This window comes from Mesoplodon mirus (assembly GCF_964341445.2).
Source record: "Mesoplodon mirus genome assembly, chromosome: 17".
NCBI lineage: Eukaryota > Metazoa > Chordata > Mammalia > Artiodactyla > Ziphiidae > Mesoplodon > Mesoplodon mirus.
Window position 1 is genome coordinate 20985580 of NC_138993.1, and position 24025 is coordinate 21009604.

At 48.3% G+C, this 24025-nt stretch overlaps 1 protein-coding gene across 1 annotated transcript in view; it reads left to right on the forward strand.

Annotated features, from left to right (window-relative positions):
* Positions 1-18602, forward strand: part of SIAH3 (siah E3 ubiquitin protein ligase family member 3) — a 72615-nt gene extending 54013 nt beyond the window's left edge. The window contains exon 2 of the mRNA XM_082602040.1: positions 17856-18602. Within this exon, the coding sequence (XP_082458166.1) occupies positions 17856-18527 (672 nt within the window). The 3' untranslated portion in view covers positions 18528-18602. The remainder of the gene's footprint in view (positions 1-17855) is intronic.
* The last annotated feature ends 5423 nt before the right edge of the window (positions 18603-24025 follow it).

Genomic DNA, 24025 nt, shown 5'->3' on the forward strand with positions numbered 1-24025 from the left:
AACTTATTTAACAAAACAGAAACAGACTCACAGATTTCTAAAACAAATTTATGGTTACCAAAGGGGAAACATCGGTGGGGGGAGGGATAAATTAGGAGCTTGGGATTAACATACAGACACTACTATATATGAAATAGATAACCAACGAGGACCTACTGTAGAGCACAGGGAACTCTAGTCAATACCCTGTAATGACCTTTATGGGAAAAGAATCTGAAAAAGAATGAATACTTGTATATGTATAACTGAATCCCTATGCTGTACACCTGAAATTAATGCAACATTGTAAGTCAACTATACTCCAATAAAATAAAAAAAAATAATAACACACACACACAAAACATTCCCTCAGAGCTATGCCTCCCCGCCCTGCCCCTCCTGTGAAGTGGGTCCATGTTACCAGGCTCTGTCTGGGTACTGGGGACCCCATACGACTGACAAATCAAGCCATTATCCTGCAGAATAGGGGAGCCAGATCACCTCTATTACGAAGGTGCCCTCGAAGTTTGTTAAAGAATCAGAGACTTGGGCTTGCCTGGTGGCGCAGTGGTTGAGAGTCCGCCTGCTAATGCAGGGGACACGGGTTCGTGCCCCGGTCCGGGAAGATCCCACATGCCGCGGAGCGGCTGGGCCCGTGAGCCATGGCCGCTGGGCCTGCGCGTCCGGAGCCTGTGCTCCGCAACGGGAGAAGCCACGGCAGTGAGAGGCCCGCGTACCGCAAAAAAAAAAAAAAAAAAAAAAAAAAAGAATCAGAGACTTAAGAGGAATGTCTGAGGTCCTTAAGGACCATCTATTTGATTCCAAAAGAGATGCCCAGTAGGATCTAAGCAGGCGGGGAAGGGCGGCCTAGCCCCTTGCTCAACCTCGAAGTGTGGTCTGGGTCGCAGCAGCTTTGGCATCCAAGCAGGAGCGCAGAATCTCGGCCCCGGCGCACACCTGCTGAATCGCAGTCTGCGCTTTCACAAGACGCCCGGCTAATTCGCATGCACGCTGCAGTGTTTGAGGACGACGGGTCTAGCCCACTCTCAGCGGAACAGTGAAAGGAGAGTTTTGCGCCTTATGAAACTGCAAGGGATGATATAGGACAGGGGTCCCCAGCTCCTGGGCCGCGGACCGGTACCGGTCAGCAGGAGGTGAGCGCGGGCCAGCGAGCGAAGGTTCACCTGCCACTCCCCATGGCTCGCGTTACCACCTGAACTACCCCGCACACCCACCGTCGGTGGAAAAATCGTCTTCCACGAAACCGGTCCCTGGTGCCAAAAAGGTTAGGGACCGCTGCTATAGGAGATTTATACAAGTGCAGGACACATGCCTTCCCTTCTACAACATCCCCTGAGAGCACTGGGAATGGCAGAGAAATAGGAAGCCATCCTGGGGTGACCCCAGAGGCGACCCGCACTGCAGGCGCTGTTCAGGCTGTTGCCATCCTAGCCTGCAGAGGGCCGAGCCAGAGCCTGGGGACCATCTCCTTCCCCTTGGGCCAGCTGGAGAGTTTGGGACACTTGTAGAAAGTGAGCACCCTCCAATGGGGGAAACGGGACCAAAACAGGACCAATGTTGAAATGTAGTCACAGTGAATTCTGTAAAGAAATACAGCTCTGGGGACAATTTTAATTGCCTTGAAGTACGTTGGGCTAATTATCTTTGCAGACACTAATAAATGTGTTCCTTAGAGACGCACGGTGATTGTCATAACTCAAAGATGAATATTGGATAAATGAGTTATTAGGGACTGGCCAGACTGCTAACCTCCCAAGCCCAAGGGGCAGCAATTCCCCTTTCTGCCTTCCCATGTCTTCCCCCTTAAGCCTAACTAAGATTTGCATTAAATATGTACGCAGCTACTGGGAGAGCTTTAGAGTCAGTAAGACACCGGCCCCCACCTCGCTTAAGGGGATTGACTTGGAACCGTCGGCAGGGGTGGGGAGAGCCTTCCTGCAGAGACAGGAGGAGACATTTACTCAGCCAGGCCTCAGCCCGCAGCCAGGCGTTAGTCTCCTCTAATCCTTGGTCCTGCTGTGGTATTAGTTTCAGTCCTTAGCCCCCAATCTAGTCTCAGGAAACAGCCTTCTGCCCTAAGGACCAAAGGGCTAGGCTTGCCAAACTCCAGGCACAGCTGTGAATACCTGCAATCCTTTCCTCTGGTTTCCAGTCTCCCTGGGAGTGTCAGCCAGACCCCACCTTTTAAGAGCAAGGAACTGTTCTCTCCCTGGAAACTCAGAGCCTGTCCCTGTTGTGACTCCCATCCCCATCCTCTGATCGCCCTAGTTATTAGCATCCCAGGCAACCAGATCACTAGAGGACCAAATGAACACATGGGAACATGAAAGAAAAGGTTTTCTGGGTTCTGCCTTAAGCCCTGTACGATACACCCATTTAACAGTGACCTGGAGACAACAGCCATGCACACCCACTCTCCCACTCTCTTTCTTTTTTGTTTGTTGTTTGGTTTTTGTTCTTTCACGTATAGAGTGCAATGAAGTACACAATCTCTAGTATATATCCCGACAGTTGTTTACATATATATGCATCCAACGAACCACCACCTGGATCAAAAGTTAAAATATTTCCATCTCCCCCCACCACCAGAGGTTCCCTCATGTCCCTTCCTAGTCAATATGCTCCCACACAAAGGTCCCACTGTTCAGACCTGTCACCATAGGTCAGTTATGCATGGTTTTGAACTTCATACACACAGAATCATTAAGTATGTGCTCTTCTATGTCTAGCTTTTCTTAATCAACATGTTTTTGAAATATAGCCATATGTGTAGCAGTCTTTCATTGTCTTGTGATAGCTGGGTAGCATTCCATTGTGGGAATATGCTACAGTGTATCCACTGAACTGACATTTAGGTGGTTTTTAGACTTCTGGCTACTATGAATTAATCCTTCTTTAAATATCCATGTGTATGTTTTTAGATCACACAATGCTCACTTCTGTCAAGGGCTGAATGTTACCAAGATGGGTCTGAGATTTTACTCAATTTACAGGCTCACAAAGTAGCCTGCCCATTTCATGGATGCTGGCAGAAGACACAACACTCCTGGGTCAGAGGTGAAGGGCCGTTTCTCACCCACAGCAAGAGCAGCAGCCAGAGGATTTGCATTTTTGCATCAGTTCTTTGAGACCCAATCCCTAAAAGGTAATTAATGCAGAAAGGGACAAATGATGCCCACACACACAGTAGGGTGTATTACAAATGCTTGGGGAACCCACATTTTTTTATAATGGACAGTAAGCACGCCTGCCTTTAGTTCTGGAGGGAGATACAATATCTGTGTCCCAAGACTGTAAGCAAATCTGCCTTTGGCTAGGGAGACACTATCTCTGTATCTCAAGGCTGTTCAGTATACAAACATCCTTGAAAACATAGTCTGGAACAAAGGACATTCAATGCCTTGCTTACAAGGTGTACAGAAATGCAAGAGCCCAACAGAGAATTGTTTCCCAACAGGTAAATGCCCAGGAGTGGAACTGAGTCAAACGGGCTGGTCTATATTTAGTTTTAGCAGATGCTGCCAAGGAAGGGGTCCCAAAGTGACTGTACCAATGTACACTCCCATTAGCAGCATCTGAGGTTTCGACCGCTCCACATCCTTGCCAGCACCTGGCATTGTTGATCTGTTTCATTGCAGCCAAACAGCCATACTGATCTGTTTCACTATGGCCAGGCCTTTGTTTTTTCAAGAACTCTTCCACATGGCAGATGTTCAGATGTTATTTATGTATGTATGTATGTATGTATGTATGTATGTAGTACACGGGCCTCTCACTGTTGTGGCCTCTCCCGTTGCGGAGCACAGGCTCCGGAAGTGCAGGCTCAGCGGCCATGGCTCACGGGCCCAGCTGCTCCGCGGCATGTGGATCCTCCCAGACCGGGGCACGAACCCGTGTCCCCTGCATCGGCAGGCGGACTCTCAACCACTGCGCCACCAGGGAAGCCCAAGTCAGGGAGGTTTGAAGAGAGATTTGGAAGGGCTTTGGTGTTTTTATGATTCCATCCAATTCAGTTACGTGTCTAGAAATTATGTAGGGTGAACTTCCTTAGCTTACATCTCGATTAGCTAGCTATTCAATAACAATAATAAGAATAGTGATGATGGTGATAATGATAATATCTTCTTACTCTGGGCTAGGCATGATACAATGTACTTTGTATTTCATTCAGTCCTTACTTCAACCCTGTGAGATATTACAATTCCCATTTTACAGAGGAAGAAACAAGTAGGGAGAGGTTAATTAATGAGTCCATGGTCTCACAGCTTTTAGTAGCAAAGCCAGGATTCATACCCCAGTGGGTCTGACTTCAAAAGTGTTTTCTTTCTACTCTGCAGCTCTGTCTTTCCATCTACGCTTGATCAAACGACACGCTTCTTATTTTAGGGACAGGCTTATAGGAAGGCCTAATTTGCTAAGGATGATTACTGGGAATTAAGCCTGCCGTTGGAAGATGGATTTTTGTGTGTGTGAAATGACCTGGTTCTCTGCTGTAGATTTGTGCAGCTCTGGTTTTAGTACATGGATACTAAGTTGACAATCATCCTGGGAAAGACTGCTACATCCACGCCTGGGGGTAGACACGGCGTTTCCTGACAGTGAGGCCATTCCCAGTCCCAGTCATCCTCAGGCAAGTCCTCAGGGAGGAAACCAGAATTCTGAGCAGAGGTCCTAAGCAGACAGAGAGGGACCCCCTGCTTCTTTCACAGCCTTGTCGTCTTGGGCCTAGAAGATTTAGAGGAATACAGGTGTGTAGGCATGAGTTTGTCAGCGCTGGGAGATTTGGAGACAGACTGGGAACCAGGATGGGACAGGCTTGAAAGTCCTAGAGGCCAGGCCTCATATTTACACAGTAAGCTAGGCCTGATTGCAAGCACTGGTCCAGAGTCAAAGTCTGGTCAGAGTGAGCTCAGGTTTGTTTTTGCTGCATTTTACTTTGAATCTGCAAATAAGCAGGTCAAAGATACACCCAGGGTCAGGGACACACATGAGTGAACACTGCTCTCCAGTGCCTCCCTAGCTCCCTACAGACACCAGAAGTTCATGGTCTCAGCAGCCACAGGCTATGAGAAATTTGCAAGGTCAGGGTTGGACAAAACTCTGATGGGGAGACCTGGGGGCAGGGGGTGGAGGGAGGGGGGAATGGGGAGAGTCCCTGTCATATCAACATCCCAGTGATACGTGCACTTTACCCAGGTTCTCTAAGATGGAAAAGTTTAAGACCCAAAGGAATTTATCCATTCATTCAAAAACAAAAAAACCTACTGAGCTCTTTTAGGTATCAGATAATGTTCTAGAGATACAACGGTGAACACAACCAAATTCCTAGTCCCAAGAAATATACATTGCACAGGCGGTACACAAATAAATATATAACCTACACTATATATACTATAATATAATGTTATAATTGTATAGAACTGATAAATACTAGGAAGTGAAATAAAGCAGAGTAAGGGGATTGAGAGGGTTTCCTTAATAGATAAGTGAAGGACAGCCTCAGAGTAGAGGTAGTTTTGGAAAAGAGACGTGAATGAAGTGCGAGAGTGAGCCATGTGGGTAGCTGGTGTTGTTCCAAGTAAAGAGAATAGACAGTGCAAAGGCCCTGTGGCAAGTGTGTAGACAGTGTGTTCAAAGAACAGCAAGAGGCCAATGTGCTTAGAGCAGAGTAGCAAAGGGATGCAGGGGAAAAAAGATGAGGCAGAGAGTTAGCTGGGGGCCAGAGGATGTTGGTTCTTTTTTTTTTTTTTTTTAATTGAAGTATAGTTGACTTACAATGTTGTGCTTGTTTCAGGTGTATAGCAAAGTGATTCAGTTATACATATAAGAATACATATATATATATATATATATTCATTTTCAGATTCTTTTCCATTATAGGTTATTACAAGTATTGACTATAGTCCCCTGTTTATCTATTTTATATATAGTAGTGTGTATTTGTTAATCCCAAACTCTTAATTTATCACTCCTCTCCTCTTTCCCCTTTGGTAACAATAAGTTTGTTTTCTATGTCTGTGAGTCTATTTCTGTTTTGAAAATAAGTTCATTTATATCACTTTTTTGGATTCCACATATATGTGATATGATATTTTTCTCTGACTTACTTCACTTAGTATGATAATCTCTAGGTCCATCTATGTTGCTGCAAATGGTATTATTTCATTCTTTTTTATGACTAATATTCCATTGTGTATATATACCAAATCTTCTTTATCCATTCACCTGTTGATAGACATTTAGGTTGCTTCCTTGTCTTGGCTATTGTAGACAATGATGCTATGAACATAGGGGTGCATGTATCTTTTTGAATTAGAGTTTTCGTCTTTTCTGGATATATGCCCAGGAGTGGGATTGCTGGATCATATGGTAGCTCTATTTTTAGTTTTTTAAGGAACCTCTGTACTGTTCTCCATAGTGGCTGCACCAATTTACATTCCCACTAACAGTGTAGGAGGCTTCCCTTTTCTCCACACCCTCTCCAGCATTTATTATTTGTAGACTTTTTTTTTTTTTTTTTTTTTTTTGCGGTACGTGGGCTTCTCACTGTTGTGGCCTCTCCCGTTGCAGAGCACAGGCTCTGGACACACAGGCTCAGCCACCATGGCTCACAGGCCCAGCCGCTCCGCGGCATGTGGGATCTTCCCAGACCGGGGCACGAACCCATATTCCCTGCATCGGCAGGCGGACTCTCAACCACTGTGCCACCAGGGAAGCCCTATTTGTAGACTTTTTGATGATGGCCATTCTGACCGGTGTAAGGTGATACTTCATTGTAGGTTTTTTTGTTGTTGTTGTTTTGTTTTTTTGCAGTATGCGGGCCTCCTCCTGGTGTGGCCTCTCCCGTTGCGGAGCACAGGCTCCGGACGCACAGGCTCAGCAGCCATGGCTCACGGGCCCAGCCGCTCCACGGCATGTGGGATCTTCCCGGACTGGGGCACGAACCCGTGTCCCCTGCATCGGCAGGCGGACTCCCAACCACTGAGCCATCAGAGAAGCCCTTCATTGTAGTTTTGATTTGCATTTCTCCAATAATTAGTGATGTTGAGCATCTTTTCATGTGCCTATTGGCCATCTGTATGTCTTCTAGAGTATGTTGGTTCTTGATGGAATGGATAGGGAGTTTGTGTTTCACTCTGATACTGATGGAAAACTATTAAAAGATTTTGTGAGAAAAGTTACAGTCTGTATGAGGCCAAGAATGGATGCAGGAAGACTTGTGTATTCATTTCTTAGGGTTGCCATACAAAACCACAAACTTGGTGGCTCAAAATAACAGAAATTTATTTTCACACAGTTTTAGAGGCCAAAATGGTAAACATCAAGTTGTCGGCAGGGCCATGCTCCCTCTGAAGGCTCGAGGAGAGAATCCTTCCTTGCTTCTGGTTCTGGTGGCTCCGGGCATTCCTTGGCTGTGGCAGTATCTTTCCAACCTCCACCTCTGTCTTCACATGGTCTTCTCGTCTGTGTCTGTGTCTTCTCCTCTTCTGTCTCTAAGAACACTTGTCATTGGATTTGGGGCCTACCTGGATAATCCAGGGTGATCTCATCTTGAAATCCTTAATTTATCTACATCTACAGAGACCATTTTCTCAAATAAAGTCACATTCTCAGTTCCAGGGGTTACCATGTGGACACCTTTTGGAGGCCACCTTTCAACCCACTACATCTAGTCAGGAGGCTATCACAGTAGCCCAGAAAGGCAGTAAGGGTGACACTTGCCTTGGAGTGGGGGCAGCCAGATGGTGAGAAGTGGTTGGATTGTATTAGGGTGACAGCTCAATGGAGAGGATTCACTCGTTCATCATCTCCACAAGTATTTCTCGGGTTCCTACCATGTTCCAAGCACTGCCGGCACTAAGGATACAGCATGGAAGAAACAGATGCAACACTCACCCACCTGAGCTCACATCACGGTCCAGCAGCAAAACACCTAAGTGTGCTATGTGTCTTAAAGGAACACGCAACAGTACAGAACACTGGAAGGAGGAATACAACTTAGCCAGGCCAAAGGGTACCCCGGGGGTGGGAGATGGGGAGGGTTGAGAGCCCTGGTGGAGAGAGCTGTATTTGTGGAGTTCCTGGTCACAATGTCTTTAAAGAACCAGACAAACAAGGGTGGCATGTGGCCTTGGGGCAACCTGGCCATCAGAATGTCTCAGACCACCCGGGACATACCGCGGTCCACTCGTAGCCTGCCAACACATCTGCTTCTGAAGTTTGCATTTGCATGTGTAACCATTTTAGCAACCCACCCCCCTCCCTAACTTTATGGCCCCGGATCCTACCATAGCGACATCAGGTACATGAGCAAAATTGTCGCCCACAACCCGAGGTTATCCAGATCAGGTGAGACTGCTCCCAGCATGCTATGTACACCACCCTTGAGTCACCCCCAGGGTCCTTAAGTAATCCTACCCAGATCCCTGCAGTTAATGGGTCTTCAGGTAATCAAATCCTAACCTTTAAATTGCTCATACAGACCCTGGGTTTCACTTGCCGGTTGCAGATATAAAAGTCTGACTACTCAAAAAGTTGCTTTTCAGGAAAGGTCTTTCCTCTGCAAGATTCATAAAACTCATTAGCATGCTCAAAACCTCGCAGATAAAAGGCAGAGTCAAAGAATAAGTGGAAATGAGCAGGATTCCTCTGCTGTGTGGTTTGACTGCAGGCCCGCCCCTGAAGTTTGCGGGGCTCTAGGCAAAAGTGAAGGCGGAGGCCCACACACTGCATGTCTAAACACTTAAAAGATCAAGGTGAGAGACACTTTAAATATGGTGTCCCCTCCTACTTTAATAATTATCCCTTCATCACGATCTGGATGGCCACAGCCCCCAGTCCGCAACCCGTCTCACTTTCTTCCTAATGAGGCTTCATCCTGCACTGAAATGAGTCCCAGGCAAAGGCAAGTGGACACCCTAGCCCACACATCCAAGCCCCAAATAGTCCCCCATGGACCACATCTCATGACTAATGGTCCGCCTTCTGGATAATGGATCCCAGAAATAGCACAAGCTCCCAGAAGCTGACTCAGAGCCATTGGGTAGGGAATTCCAGGATCCCAGTTATCTGGAGTATGGTCTGGAACGGCCAGTTCAGGGCACTGGGTGGGCACAACCCATTAGTCCCCCCACCTTACGGGGAAGGGGAAAACTGGGGGAGGGCGCATAATCTTTGGTTGGACTGAAGTTACTTCCTGATGATTGTTAACAGAAACTGGGAAGTATGGGGGCATCCAACCTTTAGTTAGGTCACTGGTCCTGCTAAAGTGCCAGAGGGGAAAGCAGGTCTAGACCAATCTAAGAGGGTTCGATTAAGACCATCTAAGTCAGTCTGCTGGATCCAGGGTTGATCCAGCAGACTGTCCTTCCCAAACAAATTGTAAGAAACAATCTGCTATTGATAACGGGAATGCCTAAGACTCCGAATAATCTCTATACAAAGTCAAAGCAAAGAAAGTACCTCACTGGCATGAGAAGTTCCTTCTTGGAGGCTGTTATTTGACTTTCCATGATGGCAGCTGGATACGTATCAGTGTCCTGCTCCTGGTCAGGTCCCATTGTCCCATCACTGTCGAGTTCTGGGTGAGAAGCCACCAGGAGACCTACCTGATAAGCCAATAGCTATGGACTCACATGCACGTGCGCACACATACACACACACACACACCACGCCACACATACGTCTACAGGAAGGGAGGGTAGAGAACAGAGCCTCTGACTGAAGACAAGCAGCCTTTCCATGGATACAGTGCAGGACGTGGGTGCATTTATGAATCGTTCATTCATTCATTCAAGCAACAAATACGCAGGGAGAGTCTAGTAGATGCCAGACACTGCACGGTGCTGGCATTGCCCATCACGGGGCTAAGCACTGGGCAAACTAAACCCTGTCTCTGCCCTCTGACTTCCAACCTAGCTAAGAAGAGAAAGCCACGCACTAGTGATTTTCAAAACGAGTTGAAATTAAAAAATGAATTGTACGGACAGATCTTGACCACTGCTTGACTCCTCAGGTCAGGGAGGGATGCAGCATCCCCGTCTTACAGGGGCTGGTGGCCTCAAAGTGACCACACCACTTGGGACCATGATGGAGGCACGCTGGGCGGCCGTGGGCCAGGATCTAGGAACTAAAGAAAGGCCTGGGGTGCTTGAGGACTGAGTCATATTTTTGGTTTCCACAATGTCGTCCACACATTTCTTCCCAGCCTCTCACACAGCCAGGGTCTGAATTTATAAGACGACCAGCTGAGTCACGAGCCTTTTGAGACCATAGGACCAGTGCCGGTGTAGACATCTGTATGAATCCCTTTCACTGTTTTTCACCCATGGACCTTGGGTTCTAAAAATTTGATCCACCCACATTTTTATCTTCCGCTTTTCACAGTAATAACTCACTTTCCTCTTTTTTATTTCTGGCATATATAGCTCAGGACTCAAGGCTTCTGTGTGTTTGCTAACAAGTGTCTCCTTGCTCAATTTACATAATTTTAATTGCCAGTGAGGAAAGTTTGTATGCATTGATCTACCAGGAGCAAGATTCTGATACTCTTAGAGATGGTACCAGACCATGGTAAGTCCTTGACTCAGTGGCCAGAGTCACGAATAGTCAGGGAACAAGCTCCCGGGCTCGTCCCTAAAGTGTGGGATTCCTCTGAAGTGTTTTAAACAATCTTCGTAGCTTGAAAACCAGGAATTTCATCAAGGAGAGTCCATTTCTAGCATCTACTATGCTGATTAACAAACTACTAATTTCGCCAATGGAAACCTCTGTGGAAATGTTAATTAGCAGCATCTGGTGTGGATCAGAAATACAGATACTAATTGAAGCAACTGTAGTCGTTATCTCTGGAGTGTGATCTTTGGATAAAATGTTAGGTGATCACCTTGAAGTGAGAACTCCTGATTAGGGAATTGACAGCCCCTGGAGTGTAGGTTAAAAATGTACACATTCCTATCACATTCTCTCTATGAAAGCGTTTTAAAGAAAATTACAGACATTATCATGCTGCCCACACGAAGCTCTCACTCATTCTGTGTTCTAAGTATAACCGTCTGCGGGGAAAGGAGCATGAGACACATTTTCTAAGGAAGACAGTCTATCCCAGGCAATAAAAGCCCCGTTGTTGTTTTCTATCTCCGTGTAACTTATTTCTCAACTGTTTGCTGGAAGCTTTCCAGAGTCCTCCTGGGTTTCATATGCATATGCACGGTCATGCTAGGTTTTGCGGAAGAGGGGTGGAGAGGTGGGTGTCCCAGGAAAATGGAACGCGGAACACTAAGCCTTGACTGTCCTTCCGAGAAACGGAGGGGATTTTTTTTTTTCCTTTGCGGTGTGCGGGCGTCTCACTGCTGTGGCCTCTCCCGTTGCGGAGCACAGGCTCCGGACGCGCAGGCTCAGCAGCCATGGCTCACGGGCCCAGCCGCTCCGCAGCATGTGGGATCCTCCCGGACCGGGGCACGAACCCGTGTCCCCTGCATCGGCAGGCGGACTCTCAACCACCGCGCCACCAGGGAAGCCCCGGAGGGGATTTTTAAAGACTACAGAGTGGGACCTGGAGCGGGTACAGATACTCTCCCTTCTCTGCAGACCTGATTCCCAACTAGGTTCCAGCCTCCCTTCTTTTTTTTTTTTTTTAGCATCTTTATTGGAGTATAATTGCTTTACAATGGTGTGTTAGTTTCTGCTGTATAACAAAGTGAATCAGCTATACGTATACATATATCCCCGTATCTCCTCCCTCTTGCGTCTCCCTCCCACCCTCCCTATCCCACCCCTCTAGGTGGTCACAAAGCACCAAGCTGATCTCCCTGTGCTATGCGGCTGCTTCCCACTACCTACCTATTTTACATTTGGTAGTGTATATATGTCCATGCCACTCTCTCACTTCATCCCAGCTTACCCTTCCCCCTCCCCGTGGCCTCAAGTCCATTCTCTAGTAGGTCTGTGTCTTTATTCCTGTCCTGCCCCTAGGTTCTTCAAAACCTTTTTTTTTAGATTCCATATATATGTGTTAGTATACAGTATTTATTTTTCTCTTTCTGACTTACTTCACTCTGTATGACAGTCTCTAGGTCCATCCACCTCACTATAAATAACTCAATTTCATTTCTTTTTACGGCTGAGTAATATTCCATTGTATATATGTGTCACATCTTGTTTATCCATTCATCTGTCGATGGACACTTAGGTTGCTTCCATGTCCTGACTATTGTAAATAGAGCTGCAATGAATATTGTGGTACATGACTCTTTTTGAATTATGGTTTTCTCAGGGTATATGCCCAGTAGTGGGATTGCTGGGTCGTATCAGCCTCCCTTCTTTGCAGACCTGATTCCCAACTAAGTTCCAGCCTTGACTTTATCCCAATGTTCTCATACCTGCCCTGAAATGTCACTCCTCCCCGCTCTTCTCTCCTGTGTGTGAGATACATCGATAGCATTGCTGCCTTTCCCCTTCCCCCCTGTACTGAAAGCTTCACTTCATTAATTCTCACAAATAAGGGCATGAGAAAACTCAAAGCACATGCCTGTCTTTTTTTTTTAAGCATTTTTCTTTTTGATATGGACCATGTTTAAAGTCTTCATTGAACTTGTCACAATACTGCTTCTGTTTTATGTTTTGGCTTTTTTGGCTGCAAGGCATGTGGGATCTTACCTCCCCGACCAGGGATAGAACCCACACCCCCTTGCACTGGAAGGAGGAGTCTTAACCACTGGACCACCAGGGAAGTCCTGCACATGCCTGTCATTTGAAATTGGGTGCAAAAAATCTGCCTTCAGCTGAAATGCATTAATTAGCATGGCACAGTTCCTGGGATCAAGTGGAAGGAGAAAGCAGTCCTCCAAGTGAGCTCTCTGACCAGAGGGAACAGATGCTGGAGAAAGGGTCACGTGGCTTTCCAAGGGCAGGTTTCCTCTTTGGAGGCCAGGATTTGGAGGGAGAGCCATTACCAACCATGGGAGTGTGGCTGATGAAATTAAGGAAGGCATTTTTAAATTCAATTACACCCTCAGTGGAAATGGTCTCACTAATGCTTGGGGAGAGAATGATACCCAGTCCATAAAGCCTAACACTTCTAAACCCAATTTTGCGAATTATTCTAAAGGTTAATTCAAGATCTCTCTTCCAAATGGGAATTTAAATATGGCCAATGGAAGGAAGACATCCGTAGACGGACTGAGGGGTTTATCAGCCTGTAAGAGCTTTAATGAATGTAATCACTAATGTTGCATTAACCGTTTAGTGAAGGAAAGTAATTACTCACACATCCACTGTATCAGATGGGAAGATTAGAATTCATTTTCCAAAGCGATTAGCATTTTGCCAATTAAAAGAATCCCTTCTCCCTGCCAGCAGCCCTGTGACCTCGCTCACCCGAAGATCATTTAAATGAAACATATTTTGCATCAGAAGATAGAGCAGGAAGAAATGGAGAATTAAGGCTGTGTTTATTCTTAGCGCCTTCTCAGGGCACAGCAAGCGCAGGGCTCTACGTGAGTTTATAATGTCTCGCTTTATTTGCATAGTCATTCACTTCAGTCACTTTGGATTATACCACTGGCTGCTCCGTTACCCTGCAGCAATTAAACAACGGAAAGGCCAGTGGAAGACGAGGCCAAAGGGAAGCAAGGGGAGAGTCTGGGTGGAATGACCAAGCCTAGGGTCCAGGGGTTGGACAAGTGCCAGGACTCACTGTTGCCCCATCCTGAGTGACAGCTGGAACCGGTTCTGCTGGTGGGCTTGGGCCATCATGCTGCCCGCAGGGGCTCCCTAAAGTGTGAAGCTGTGTCCCTTGGGCCCTCCTACGGATGGCCCCTGAGTGTTGGGTGTCATCTCCGTGCCAAGACTTTGGCAATACGGTCCGACTGCTCTCCAGCCCTCCTCCTCACCATCTCTGGCAGAGCCTCTAGTGACAGCCACTTGGAACTTTTCATTTCTTAGAAATCCCATGGTCTTTCAGATCCAGCTCCTTGGAACCTGTTATTCACCCCATCAGCAAACCTTCTGCCTACTTTGTTAGAGCATCGCCCTTCCTGCTTCGCCCAGGGTAAATAGCACTTGGCACTGACTAGAATAGCTATGGCCCCCACTTGGCACACTCAGAGCCCCTCCGGTCCTGCATTTTTGCATTGTGTCATATTATACTAATCACAGTGAGCTACTGAGACAGGAACTGGGATCGTACTCTGCTCAGTATTCTCAGCCTGTGCTGAGGCGGTGCACGTGTCAGCTGGTGTATCCATTCTTGTCGAACGGCTTAATGATTGTGGGCATATATTAGCCCTCCTTGCCTCGCCCCTGTCAGCCTCATCAAAGCTCAGCCTAGGAGGCCCAGACTGGTCGGATCAGCTAACATCACAAAGGAGGGAACTGAGACATTTGCATACAGGTGGGTATTCCCTCTTCACACGTGCTCCTCAGTGGTGAAGGGCCATTTCCAACGGGGGCTTGACCCTCGCTGAGTACACCTCCTGGGCTTCCTTCTGCTGTGTCTGCTATGTCTCTGACTGCGTTTAGCCAATGGGAAGCACTGGCAGGAGATTGGAGTCGGGGAAGAAAGGGAGGTCGAGGTGTTTCTTCCTCAGGCCCTCCTTACTTTGATTTCACATCTCTGATACTAGCTGCACAGAACAGGATGGAGAAGATGGAAGATGGATCTGCAGAAGGGCAGAGAATAGCCCAGAGGCCATTTCTGAGATGGGAATTTCAGGATATTCCGTCATCATGCATCGGCATTGGACAGGAGGCCCCAGCCAAGTGCTATGTTGGGGTCTCCAGACCCTTCTGGTGGCCTGTGTTCAGCCCAGAGTGCTGCCCAGGTGTGAGGGTCAGCTGACCAGGACCAAGGCAGGCAGCCATGGGCTGAGGGGGAAGGCCACCGAAACGCTTCATCCCAAACCGTATCCAAATGGAAATGCCATACTGATGTAATACTTGATGTGGTTAGTAAAGCTGTTTGACAGGCACTGTTTCACTTGATTCCCCTAACAACCCTATGAAGTAAATATTTTGCTGATGGGGCAACTGACTTAATCAAGGCTACTGGACAAGTAAACGGTGGAACAGACCAAAGTTGGCCAACATCCGGCTGGTGATCTTCCCAGGCTATGATCTATATCACCTTTAACTGATCTGGGCTCCATTCCCATCTGCACCCCTTATAAGCTGTGCGACCCTGGGCAAGTGACTCAACCTCTCTGTGTCCGTTTCTTCATCTAGAAGACACACATAACATGTTTCTCTCATGACTGCTGTGACCTAAATGAGGGTGGGGGGCTTCTCAGAGGCTGGGAGAGGGGACAGCATTTGGGGCTTTCCATGAGAAGCCAACACCAGGTCCTCTTGAGCGAAACAGAAGAGGCTGATCTTCTGCCGGGCCTGTTGGGAGGACCTGGGAGGGGTCCTTGCATCTGGCTGGTGGAGTGTATGAGCCTGGGCTACTTGTACAATCCCAAGGGATCCTAGGAATTGGCCCCCCTCCTTCACCCGTTGACTAATTGATATCAGCCACCAGCAAGCAGGTAGGAACTAAGCCAGATTTAACTTTTTTAAAAAGTAAGAAAATTGATCTTTTCTGTGAGAAATTAAATAAAATAATGACACAAAAAAAATCTACTTTCCACAGCGCCTAACACTTAGTAGATGCTACATACTAGTTAATTCCCTTCCCCATATTTAACACTAAAGGCTGAGTCAGACCCATCACTAGCAGGATTCTGGAACACAGCCTTTCCATCAAGGGGAAGACACTGTCCCCCTTGGGACAGGTGGCTTGGCGGGTGTGCAGGATGGGTGACGACAGGCTGCCCAGTAGCTGCCACGCAGGAGCTACTGGAAGGGCCCTGTAGCTCACCCTCCAGGTCGGCTGGGCTCCAGGCGGGGGAGAGAGCGGGGGTGAACAACTCCAGAACAGAGCTAGTCGGGCCCCCAGTGTGTGTGTATGTGTGTCTGGGTGCTCTAAAGAAAGGGAAGCTCGCCAGGCCTCCACTCTCAGCCACTCTCTGAGCCCGGGGAGATAGAGACTGGCCGCAACAGTGATGAGTATGAAAGACAGACCATCACCCATCACCCTGGTCCTCTACATGCTGGGAAGGAACCGAAGCGAGGCAAGTGCCCAAAGGCACCCGAAGTCCAGAGGGGCTTGGAGAGTGAAACTGAGGGCAGCCCAGAGAAGGCTATCACGTGAACGCCTCATGCCTGGAGCACCCTGCAGACCGGCCACCTCCCCTGCACAGCCCAGATCCCACAGACTAATTAAAGAAAAAAACCTCGAAGAATGGGGGAGGGAGCTGGAGGTGGGATTACTGAGGGGAGGGCAGTTGCTGTGTTCAGAGTCGTGAGGCGTGAAAATGAATCCCATCTTTCACTTCCCAGCTTTGTAACCTTGGGCATGTTACTACTGAAGCCTGCTTCTTCAACTGAAAAACAGGAATCACAGTCCTCATGCCAGGCAGGATCCTTTTCAAAACCATAATTAATTAGATACGTACTAATGTCGGTACCACCTACACCGAGAAACGCAGTGTTTATTTTGCTCACAGCTATATCTCTAGGGTCTGGTCATGGCAGGTGCTCAGTAAATGCTTACTGATACCCGATCAGAAAGTGTTGTCACAGCTCCTGATGTCTTGAGGGCATTGGTGGGCACACTGTCGTGAAGAACAAAAGGTCAAGAGAGTCTCAGGGTGGAAGCTGCCTAGTGGTGAGCCCCTGGCCAGTTGTTCTGGAACGGTGAGCCTAAAGCAGGACAGAAGTGTGCCTGGTGGGGAAAAGTCCCAGGAGTCATAGCTCAGGCTCCCTCCCTGCGGACCGTGGTCCAGCTGCACACAATCAGCTCGGGGTCCCATGGTTGCCTTACTACCCAGAAGGGCACCGTGTATAGCACAACCCCTGGCAGCACTGGAAGGACAAATAGGTATTTACCAAAATTTTGTTCTAAAAATAATAGTAATGATAAAAGAGAGGGAAAAAAATCCATTGACTTCCAGTCCCTGCACAAAAATATCAACAGTACCAAAAAAGCAGAAAAGCATTGATTTCTTTCTTCTTTATGACTAATGACCATCAGTGCAAGTTATTTGAAGGGGAAAATTGCCTGAGTACCTAATTGAAGAATCAGAAAGGCATAAATATTGCATTTTCTTGGATGAGTTTTCAGAATCTCAACCACCCAAGGCATCCACCATGTCCCTCATTGTTTTAAAGTTTTGTTTTGTTTTGTTTGCGGTACGTGGGCCTCTCACTGCTGTGGCCTCTCACATTGCGGAGCACAGGCTCCAGACGCGCAGGCTCAGCGGCCATGGCTCACGGGCCCAGCCGCTCCACGGCATGTGGGATCTTCCCGGACCAGAGCACGAACCCGTGTCCCCTGCATCGGCAGGCGGACTCTCAACCACTGCACCACCAGGGAAGCTCTGTTTTCTTTTTTAAATATACTAATACATTTGGAAAATCTCTTCTTGCAGGAGGAATCTCTTGAAGGAGCTTCTATTTCCGATTGGGTAAATTGACATTCTATACTGAAATGAAATGACTTGGAGAAGACCTCAGCATCTAAATCTGGCAAAACATTCAAAACAATGAATTCTGTCTCATTAAAATATGTCAAAACAGATAATAACAAGTGTTGGCAAGGATGTGGAGAAACTGGAACTCTCTTAAATGGCTGATGGGGATGTAGAATGGTGCTGCCCTTTTGGAAAACAGTCTGGCAGGTCTCATTTTTTTAAGAAATAGAGCTTTCTCTACCGGTACGGGACAGTCTGCTTTCCACATTCTGAACACCTGGGGAGTCTCAGCCAGGCTGAGAGACTGATCTCACCGCCACTAACGTTCTTCTCTTTCGCCTACAGTATGTGTCCGGCCGACGCGCCGTCACCCAGAGCGCCCCGGAGCCTGGCAGCTTCCCCCCTCACCTCCTCCCCCCAGTCCTCCGCCACCACGCCCGCCAGCCCCACCTCCGCCACCACGCCCGCCCTCACCACCCCCCGCACCAGGAGGCGGGGCTACACGCTGCCCAGGTGACGCCCTGCACCTGCCCCTTGTTCTCCTGCCAGTGGGAAGGCCACCTGGAGGTGGTGGTGCCCCACCTGCGGCAGGTGCACAGGGTGGACATCCTCCAGGGATCCGAGATCGTCTTCCTGGCCACGGACATGCACCTCCCGGCACCGGCCGACTGGATCATCATGCACTCCTGCCTCGGCCACCACTTTCTGCTGGTGCTCAGGAAACAGGAGAGGCACGCAGGGCACCCGCAGTTCTTCGCCACCATGCTGCTCATCGGGACCCCCACCCAGGCCGACTGCTTCACCTACCGCCTGGAGCTCAGCAGAAACCACCGGCGTCTCAAGTGGGAGGCCACCCCCCGGTCTGTGCTGGAGTGCGTGGACTCGGTGATCACTGACGGGGACTGCCTCGTCCTCAACACGTCGCTGGCCCAGCTCTTCTCCGACAACGGCAGCCTCGCCATCGGGATTGCCATCACTGCGGCGACGGAGGTCTGCTCCTCGGAAGCTGCGATGTGAAGCAGGGGCCCCGGACGGTCACGTGCAGCCACCCGTTCCCCGAGGAACTCTGCCTGGGCCCTTGGATCTCCGAAGGCCAGGACTCCAGGCTCCTTTCTATTCTTTTCCCTCCTTCTCTCCTTCCTTCCTTTCCTTTTTTGTCTCAGGTACTTTGTGGTATTTGGTATTCGTCTGCCATGGGCATTATATTACGTAAACATCTTGTGATTCAAGATCTGGGTGTGAGGTTTGTCCTGATTTGTTGGTATCGTTTTATAGAACACTTTTAATCGGATTCAGTCAGAATGGTGATTTCTCACCACCTTCTCCTTGCAATTCCCTTCTCCACTGCTTCTAAATTGAGCAAAAGTCACCAAGGTCACAAAGCAGACTCTTGGGGTTGAAAGGAGACTTAGCATCCAAATCATTTCTTCCTTCTCTTTTTAATCTATTTCAGAGTGAGCTAACTCTGAAATGCATGCCGACAGCAGATTAGGGAACGGGACCTGGCCAGCTCGGAGGTATGTATTTCAGACCAACCAGACGCAAGTCTGCCACCTTCCCAGGAACCTCAGGGCCACGCTGCCTGGACACAAGGAGATGGCGTCTCCTCCGAAGGCCAGGTCGCCGGGCTGGAGGCACCACCACGCCATGTGTCCTCTGGATTGATCCCGGGGCTGGGGGTAACAGGCAGAGGTTGAATCCTCTTTTGGCAGGCTGTTATGAGCTTGCTCTCAGCCCGGGCCATCTTTTCCTGCTCCGAAATCAAAGGCCTCAAGGGTTTGGTGCTTTCTTGAAAATCTCTTTGCCTTCTGTTGAGCAAGTCATAGAAAAGGATGGGCAAGATGCAGGGGGAGAGAAGCAGCCGAAAAACCGAAGGATAAAATGAATCTCCCACCTCTGGGAGGGCGTTCTCTCCTGAGAGAGCTTTATTATCAAGTTATAAAATCCCTCAATCCTTTCCCTGGGCTGGAGCACTGTTGTTGTGGGGTTTTTTTTGCGGTACGCGGGTCTCTCTCCGCTGCGGCCTCTCCCGTTGCGGAGCACAGGCTCCGGATGCGCAGGCTCAGCGGCCGTGGCTCACGGGCCCAGCCACTCCACGGCATGTGGGATCTTCCCGGACCGGGGCACGAACCCGTGTCCGCTGCATCGGCAGGCGGACTCTCAACCACTGCGCCACCGGGGAAGCCCAGAGCACTTTTGTATCAGGCAAAGAGCCCTCTGTGCTCTTGACAACTCATAAGCAGAACCACGATTCGGCATCAAACACAAGGAACTTGAAGGCTGCAACCAGGTCCTCTGACCTGAAGGGCTGTGCCCATCACGCAGACACCTGAGAGGGTCCTCTTTCCTTCCCTTACTTCTAAAACGCTCCGAGGGCCCCATTCGGCACACACACGCTATCACTGGTCAGTATGCATCCAGCGCCCCGTGCAGTATGAAGAGGCCACGAAAATCCATACTGCCTCCAGGTGGAGGGCCTTCCCTTATTCGGCTGTCAGAACAACTTGCCAGCCTCTCCTTGTGGAAGTCTCTCGTGGTTTTGAAGAAAGTAAGCATGTCCGGTCGACTCTGTCTCTTCTGACGGAAGCTGAACACCTGTCAGCCTTCCCGGTACGCCCTCCTCCCCCTCCTTTTGGTCATTTTTGTTCTCCCCTCGGCCAATCCCTGGTTGCAGCGGCTGCATGGGGCCCCCAAACCCCACACGACGCTCACCAGTGGACCTTTCGCCAAGCAGACGTTGTTCTCGGTCCCGTTCCCTCCCCTGGCCGTCTCGGCTAGGTCCTGGCAGGCCTCCCAGTGAGGATTTAGTTTCGGGCAGCTTTTGCCCTGACTGGCCATCAGCAATCTCTTCTCTGCCAAAAATAATTGATCCAGAGACACAACACCCTTCCCCCAACAACTGGGTAATCCCGCAGCTCCAGCTCTGAAAGGGCAGGGTCAGTTGATAGAGGAGCTCGGAATGCAGCCCCCTCTAGTTATACAGTAACCGCTGGGGCCTGGGATCTGAGGTTTTGTTCTCTAGGAGCCCTAAGGAGACCAGTAAACATTGTGTCACTGATTGAGGCAAACGCCAGGTGCGCAGTCCCAAGAGTTGTAAGCTCCTTTCCCTTAGTGCTGTCAGAACATCCCACAGGGCACCAGCATTCCCCGCCTAGAACCGTACCGCCGGCCTGGCAACAAGCTGAGGCTGGTTGGTCCATGTGAGGAGAGACTGGCTCCTTACTTTACCCCCAGGCCCTTCCCCAGAACCTAAGACCCCCTTGGCTGTAAGTCCGATGCCTCCAGAAGCTGCATTCCTTCCATGGTTCCTGATTCTCCACCACTTAGAAAACATTTGTGTAGCGTCACAGGTGCCCCAGATAAACAAACGAACCAAACCTCGTTAAGAGTATAATTACCACCCACAGGGCCTTAGGTCTCGTGCAGACACCACCTCTGCCTTCCTGTGGTGCCAAGCTAGGAGAGCCTAACTGAGAATACCTTCAGGTTATTAGTAGTGTACACGGGACTGTATTATGAATAAGTGATCCCAGGTAGGAACAGATATGTTTGGTTGCTAGAAGCCTTTAGATTAAAGGGTAGAGGTGTGTTACTTTCATCCATCTATGGTGCTCCCAAGAAGCCCTTCCTCTCTACAGCCATGTGTGAAGAATTGAAGGAAAAAGGAGCAAACTAGAAACAATGAACAGGGATTAGAAAATGGTACCAACAAAGTGTGCTGTATTGAGCTTTACAGTCACAGAGGGTTCCCTCATTTGAATCTCAGGCGAATCCTCATCAGCATCCTCAATATACTAAAAAAACAGAAGTGCAGAGACATGAAATGACCTTCCCAAAGTCACACACCAAGTGGTTGGGACCACAGCTTGAACCTGGCCCACCGACTGCAAACTTGGTGTTCTTGCCAGAGGAAGACGAACACAGAGTAGTCAGCATGTTCCCACCTCATCAGTGGACTGGGGTCCCAAGGGTCCACTGGGTCTTGGTTCGGGGAGCAGGGAGAGTCTGAAGTAGCTTTGTTTTTAGAGGCATCTCAGCTCTAAGAACTGGTCAACCTGGAAGCAGGGGGAGGGGTGGGGGGGCAGGGGAACCAAGGAGTAGGGTCTTCAGTGGCCTCAGGCCCCTTCCTATATCACATCGCCCACTGCAGGTTCCTCATTTTTAGATTCCCAGGAGTCCGCTCAACACAGAGCCCTGGGATCTGACTGCCTCATGCACACCCAGGTGCTGACTTGGTACCCACCCTCTAAGGAGTACAGTCAGCCCTCTCTATCTGCAGGGCATTGGGTCCTTGATACGCCCCCCACCCCCACCCCTAGATACCAAAATCCACGGATGCTCGAGTTCCTTATACAAAATGCCATAGTACAATCGAAACCCACAGATGCACAGGGCCAACTGTATTTGCATTTAAAAAGCAGGCCTAGGGATATATGTGAAAAGAATCTTAAAAAAGAGTGGATATATGTATACGTATAACAGATTCACTCTGCTGAACACCTACACAACACTGTACATCAACTAGACCCCAATACAAATTACAATTTAAAAAAAAGTAGCCCTAGGAAGACAGCAGCCCTTGACAGCAAGAAATGAGTTACCAGCATTTGACCTTGAGGCAGGAGGTGTGAAGAGAAGGTCACTCCTGCCCTTGAGGCTGAGCCTGCAGAATGGAAGTCAGGCCACGCAAAGAAGATTGCCTTTAATCATCCTTCTCACCATGTACTTGCAGCTGGGATAGACCCCATCACTACCTGTGGCTATTGTGGACCTTTAAGAAACGGATCAGGCTAACAGTAATAATAGTACTCATGGCTACCACTTATTGAGGATTTACTATGTAACCTAGTGAGCTAAGTACGTGGAGCATATTATCTCATTTAATCCCCATAACAACCTTATGAAGCGGGTACTATTATTTCACCCATGAAGAAACTTAAGCTAAGAGGGGTTAGACAATTTTAAGGTCACACAGTAGCAAATGGTACAGCTGGGTCTGGAATTCAGTGTGTCTTGCTCCAAAGTCTAGGCTTCAGACCAATACCAACTATGTCATTTCTAGAAATTCATGGACCCAAGGCTCAGAAGGACCAGTCATAAATTCTGAATGGCACAGAGACCTTTTAGTAGAGTTGTATTAAATGCGCCCTTTCATTTCTTCCCTTTCTCCCTCTTTTCCCAGATGAAGACAGAACGGTGTGCTAGAGCTGGCTTGTGTAACAGTTGTTAAATTTTTTAGGAATTTTACAAACTGTTAAGCACAGCCACTATTAAAAATTAAATTATATAAATTTACAATTAAATAAGTTCTATTAAAAAGAAGGTAATAAATACTCAAAACTCATCACTTCCTAATTATTTCACTACTCTTTTATTTTCTATGCTCTCAAGGTTATTTACCTTGATCATATGTGTGTGGTGAACATACTATATAATGATGCGCTACCAACCCCATGTTTGGTGACATCATGGTAACAGCTTGAAACTGGCCACGGTGGCAGTGTTTACCCCATGGAAATTGTCAATGCTATAAGCCAGGGTGTTTCCCACTTGGAGAACTAGCTGTGAAAACATTTACCAGCACACCACTGCCTGGACAGTTCTGATGCACATGGCAGGGTGGGGAGAGGGGACTTTGGAAGGAGAAACAAGAGCCTGGTGGCCACACTGACAGGGACAGAGATAACAGCCAACCTAGCCAAATAGCAAATTTTCAGGAAAACACAAATTGTTCCGGAGAAGGGAGTCTGAGGCCTCTAAGCAACTTCAAGGGCACTCCCTGCCCTATTCCAGATCCTTCCCTATTGCTGTTAGTGTGGGAAGTTCTATCTGATGACTTTCATGGAAAAATTATGGTCCCACAAAACCAACCTATTGCAATCCCAATCCCAAAAGTAAGACCAAACTCTACAAAATTGGAATCTCCCATTGCTTGTTCTTATAAGTCATTTTTCTTACCTCTGTACATAGACCCAAACCTAAAGAAATATTTTACTTTGCAGTTAGAGATTGGAAATATCCAACATCTGAGAATGACACAGTGGGCAGTAGCTGCAAACATCACATAAAATGCATGACCACAGAAATAGGACCCTCACATCCCCAAAGCTGAAGGACAAAAACGGGGACAGATCAGGGGATGTTACATGAAGAACAGAGCCTAGCGCTAATCTGGCTACTTCACTGCAACCCAACAAGGAGCCTGTTCACAATCCGTAGCCTACCCAGACCAATACTCTTTCCACATTAAGGGTATGGTTCCCACTAGGATAAAAGTCACAAGGAACTCCAGGCTGAGTGCCCTGTAGCAGGCAGAATCTCCAAGGTCAATGGTGAATCCGTTACTCTGATCCCAGTGGCTTCAACGTAAGTGAAAGAAGTGAGGCTTGTTGAAGCCCCCACTTGGATGCAATTTCTGGTGGAAGGGGAAGGGATTGTGGACTGGACTTCAAAGAATTATGCTTCGATTAAAGTTCAGCTACAAATAGCATCAAGAGTAGAGTCTCCTAGTAGAT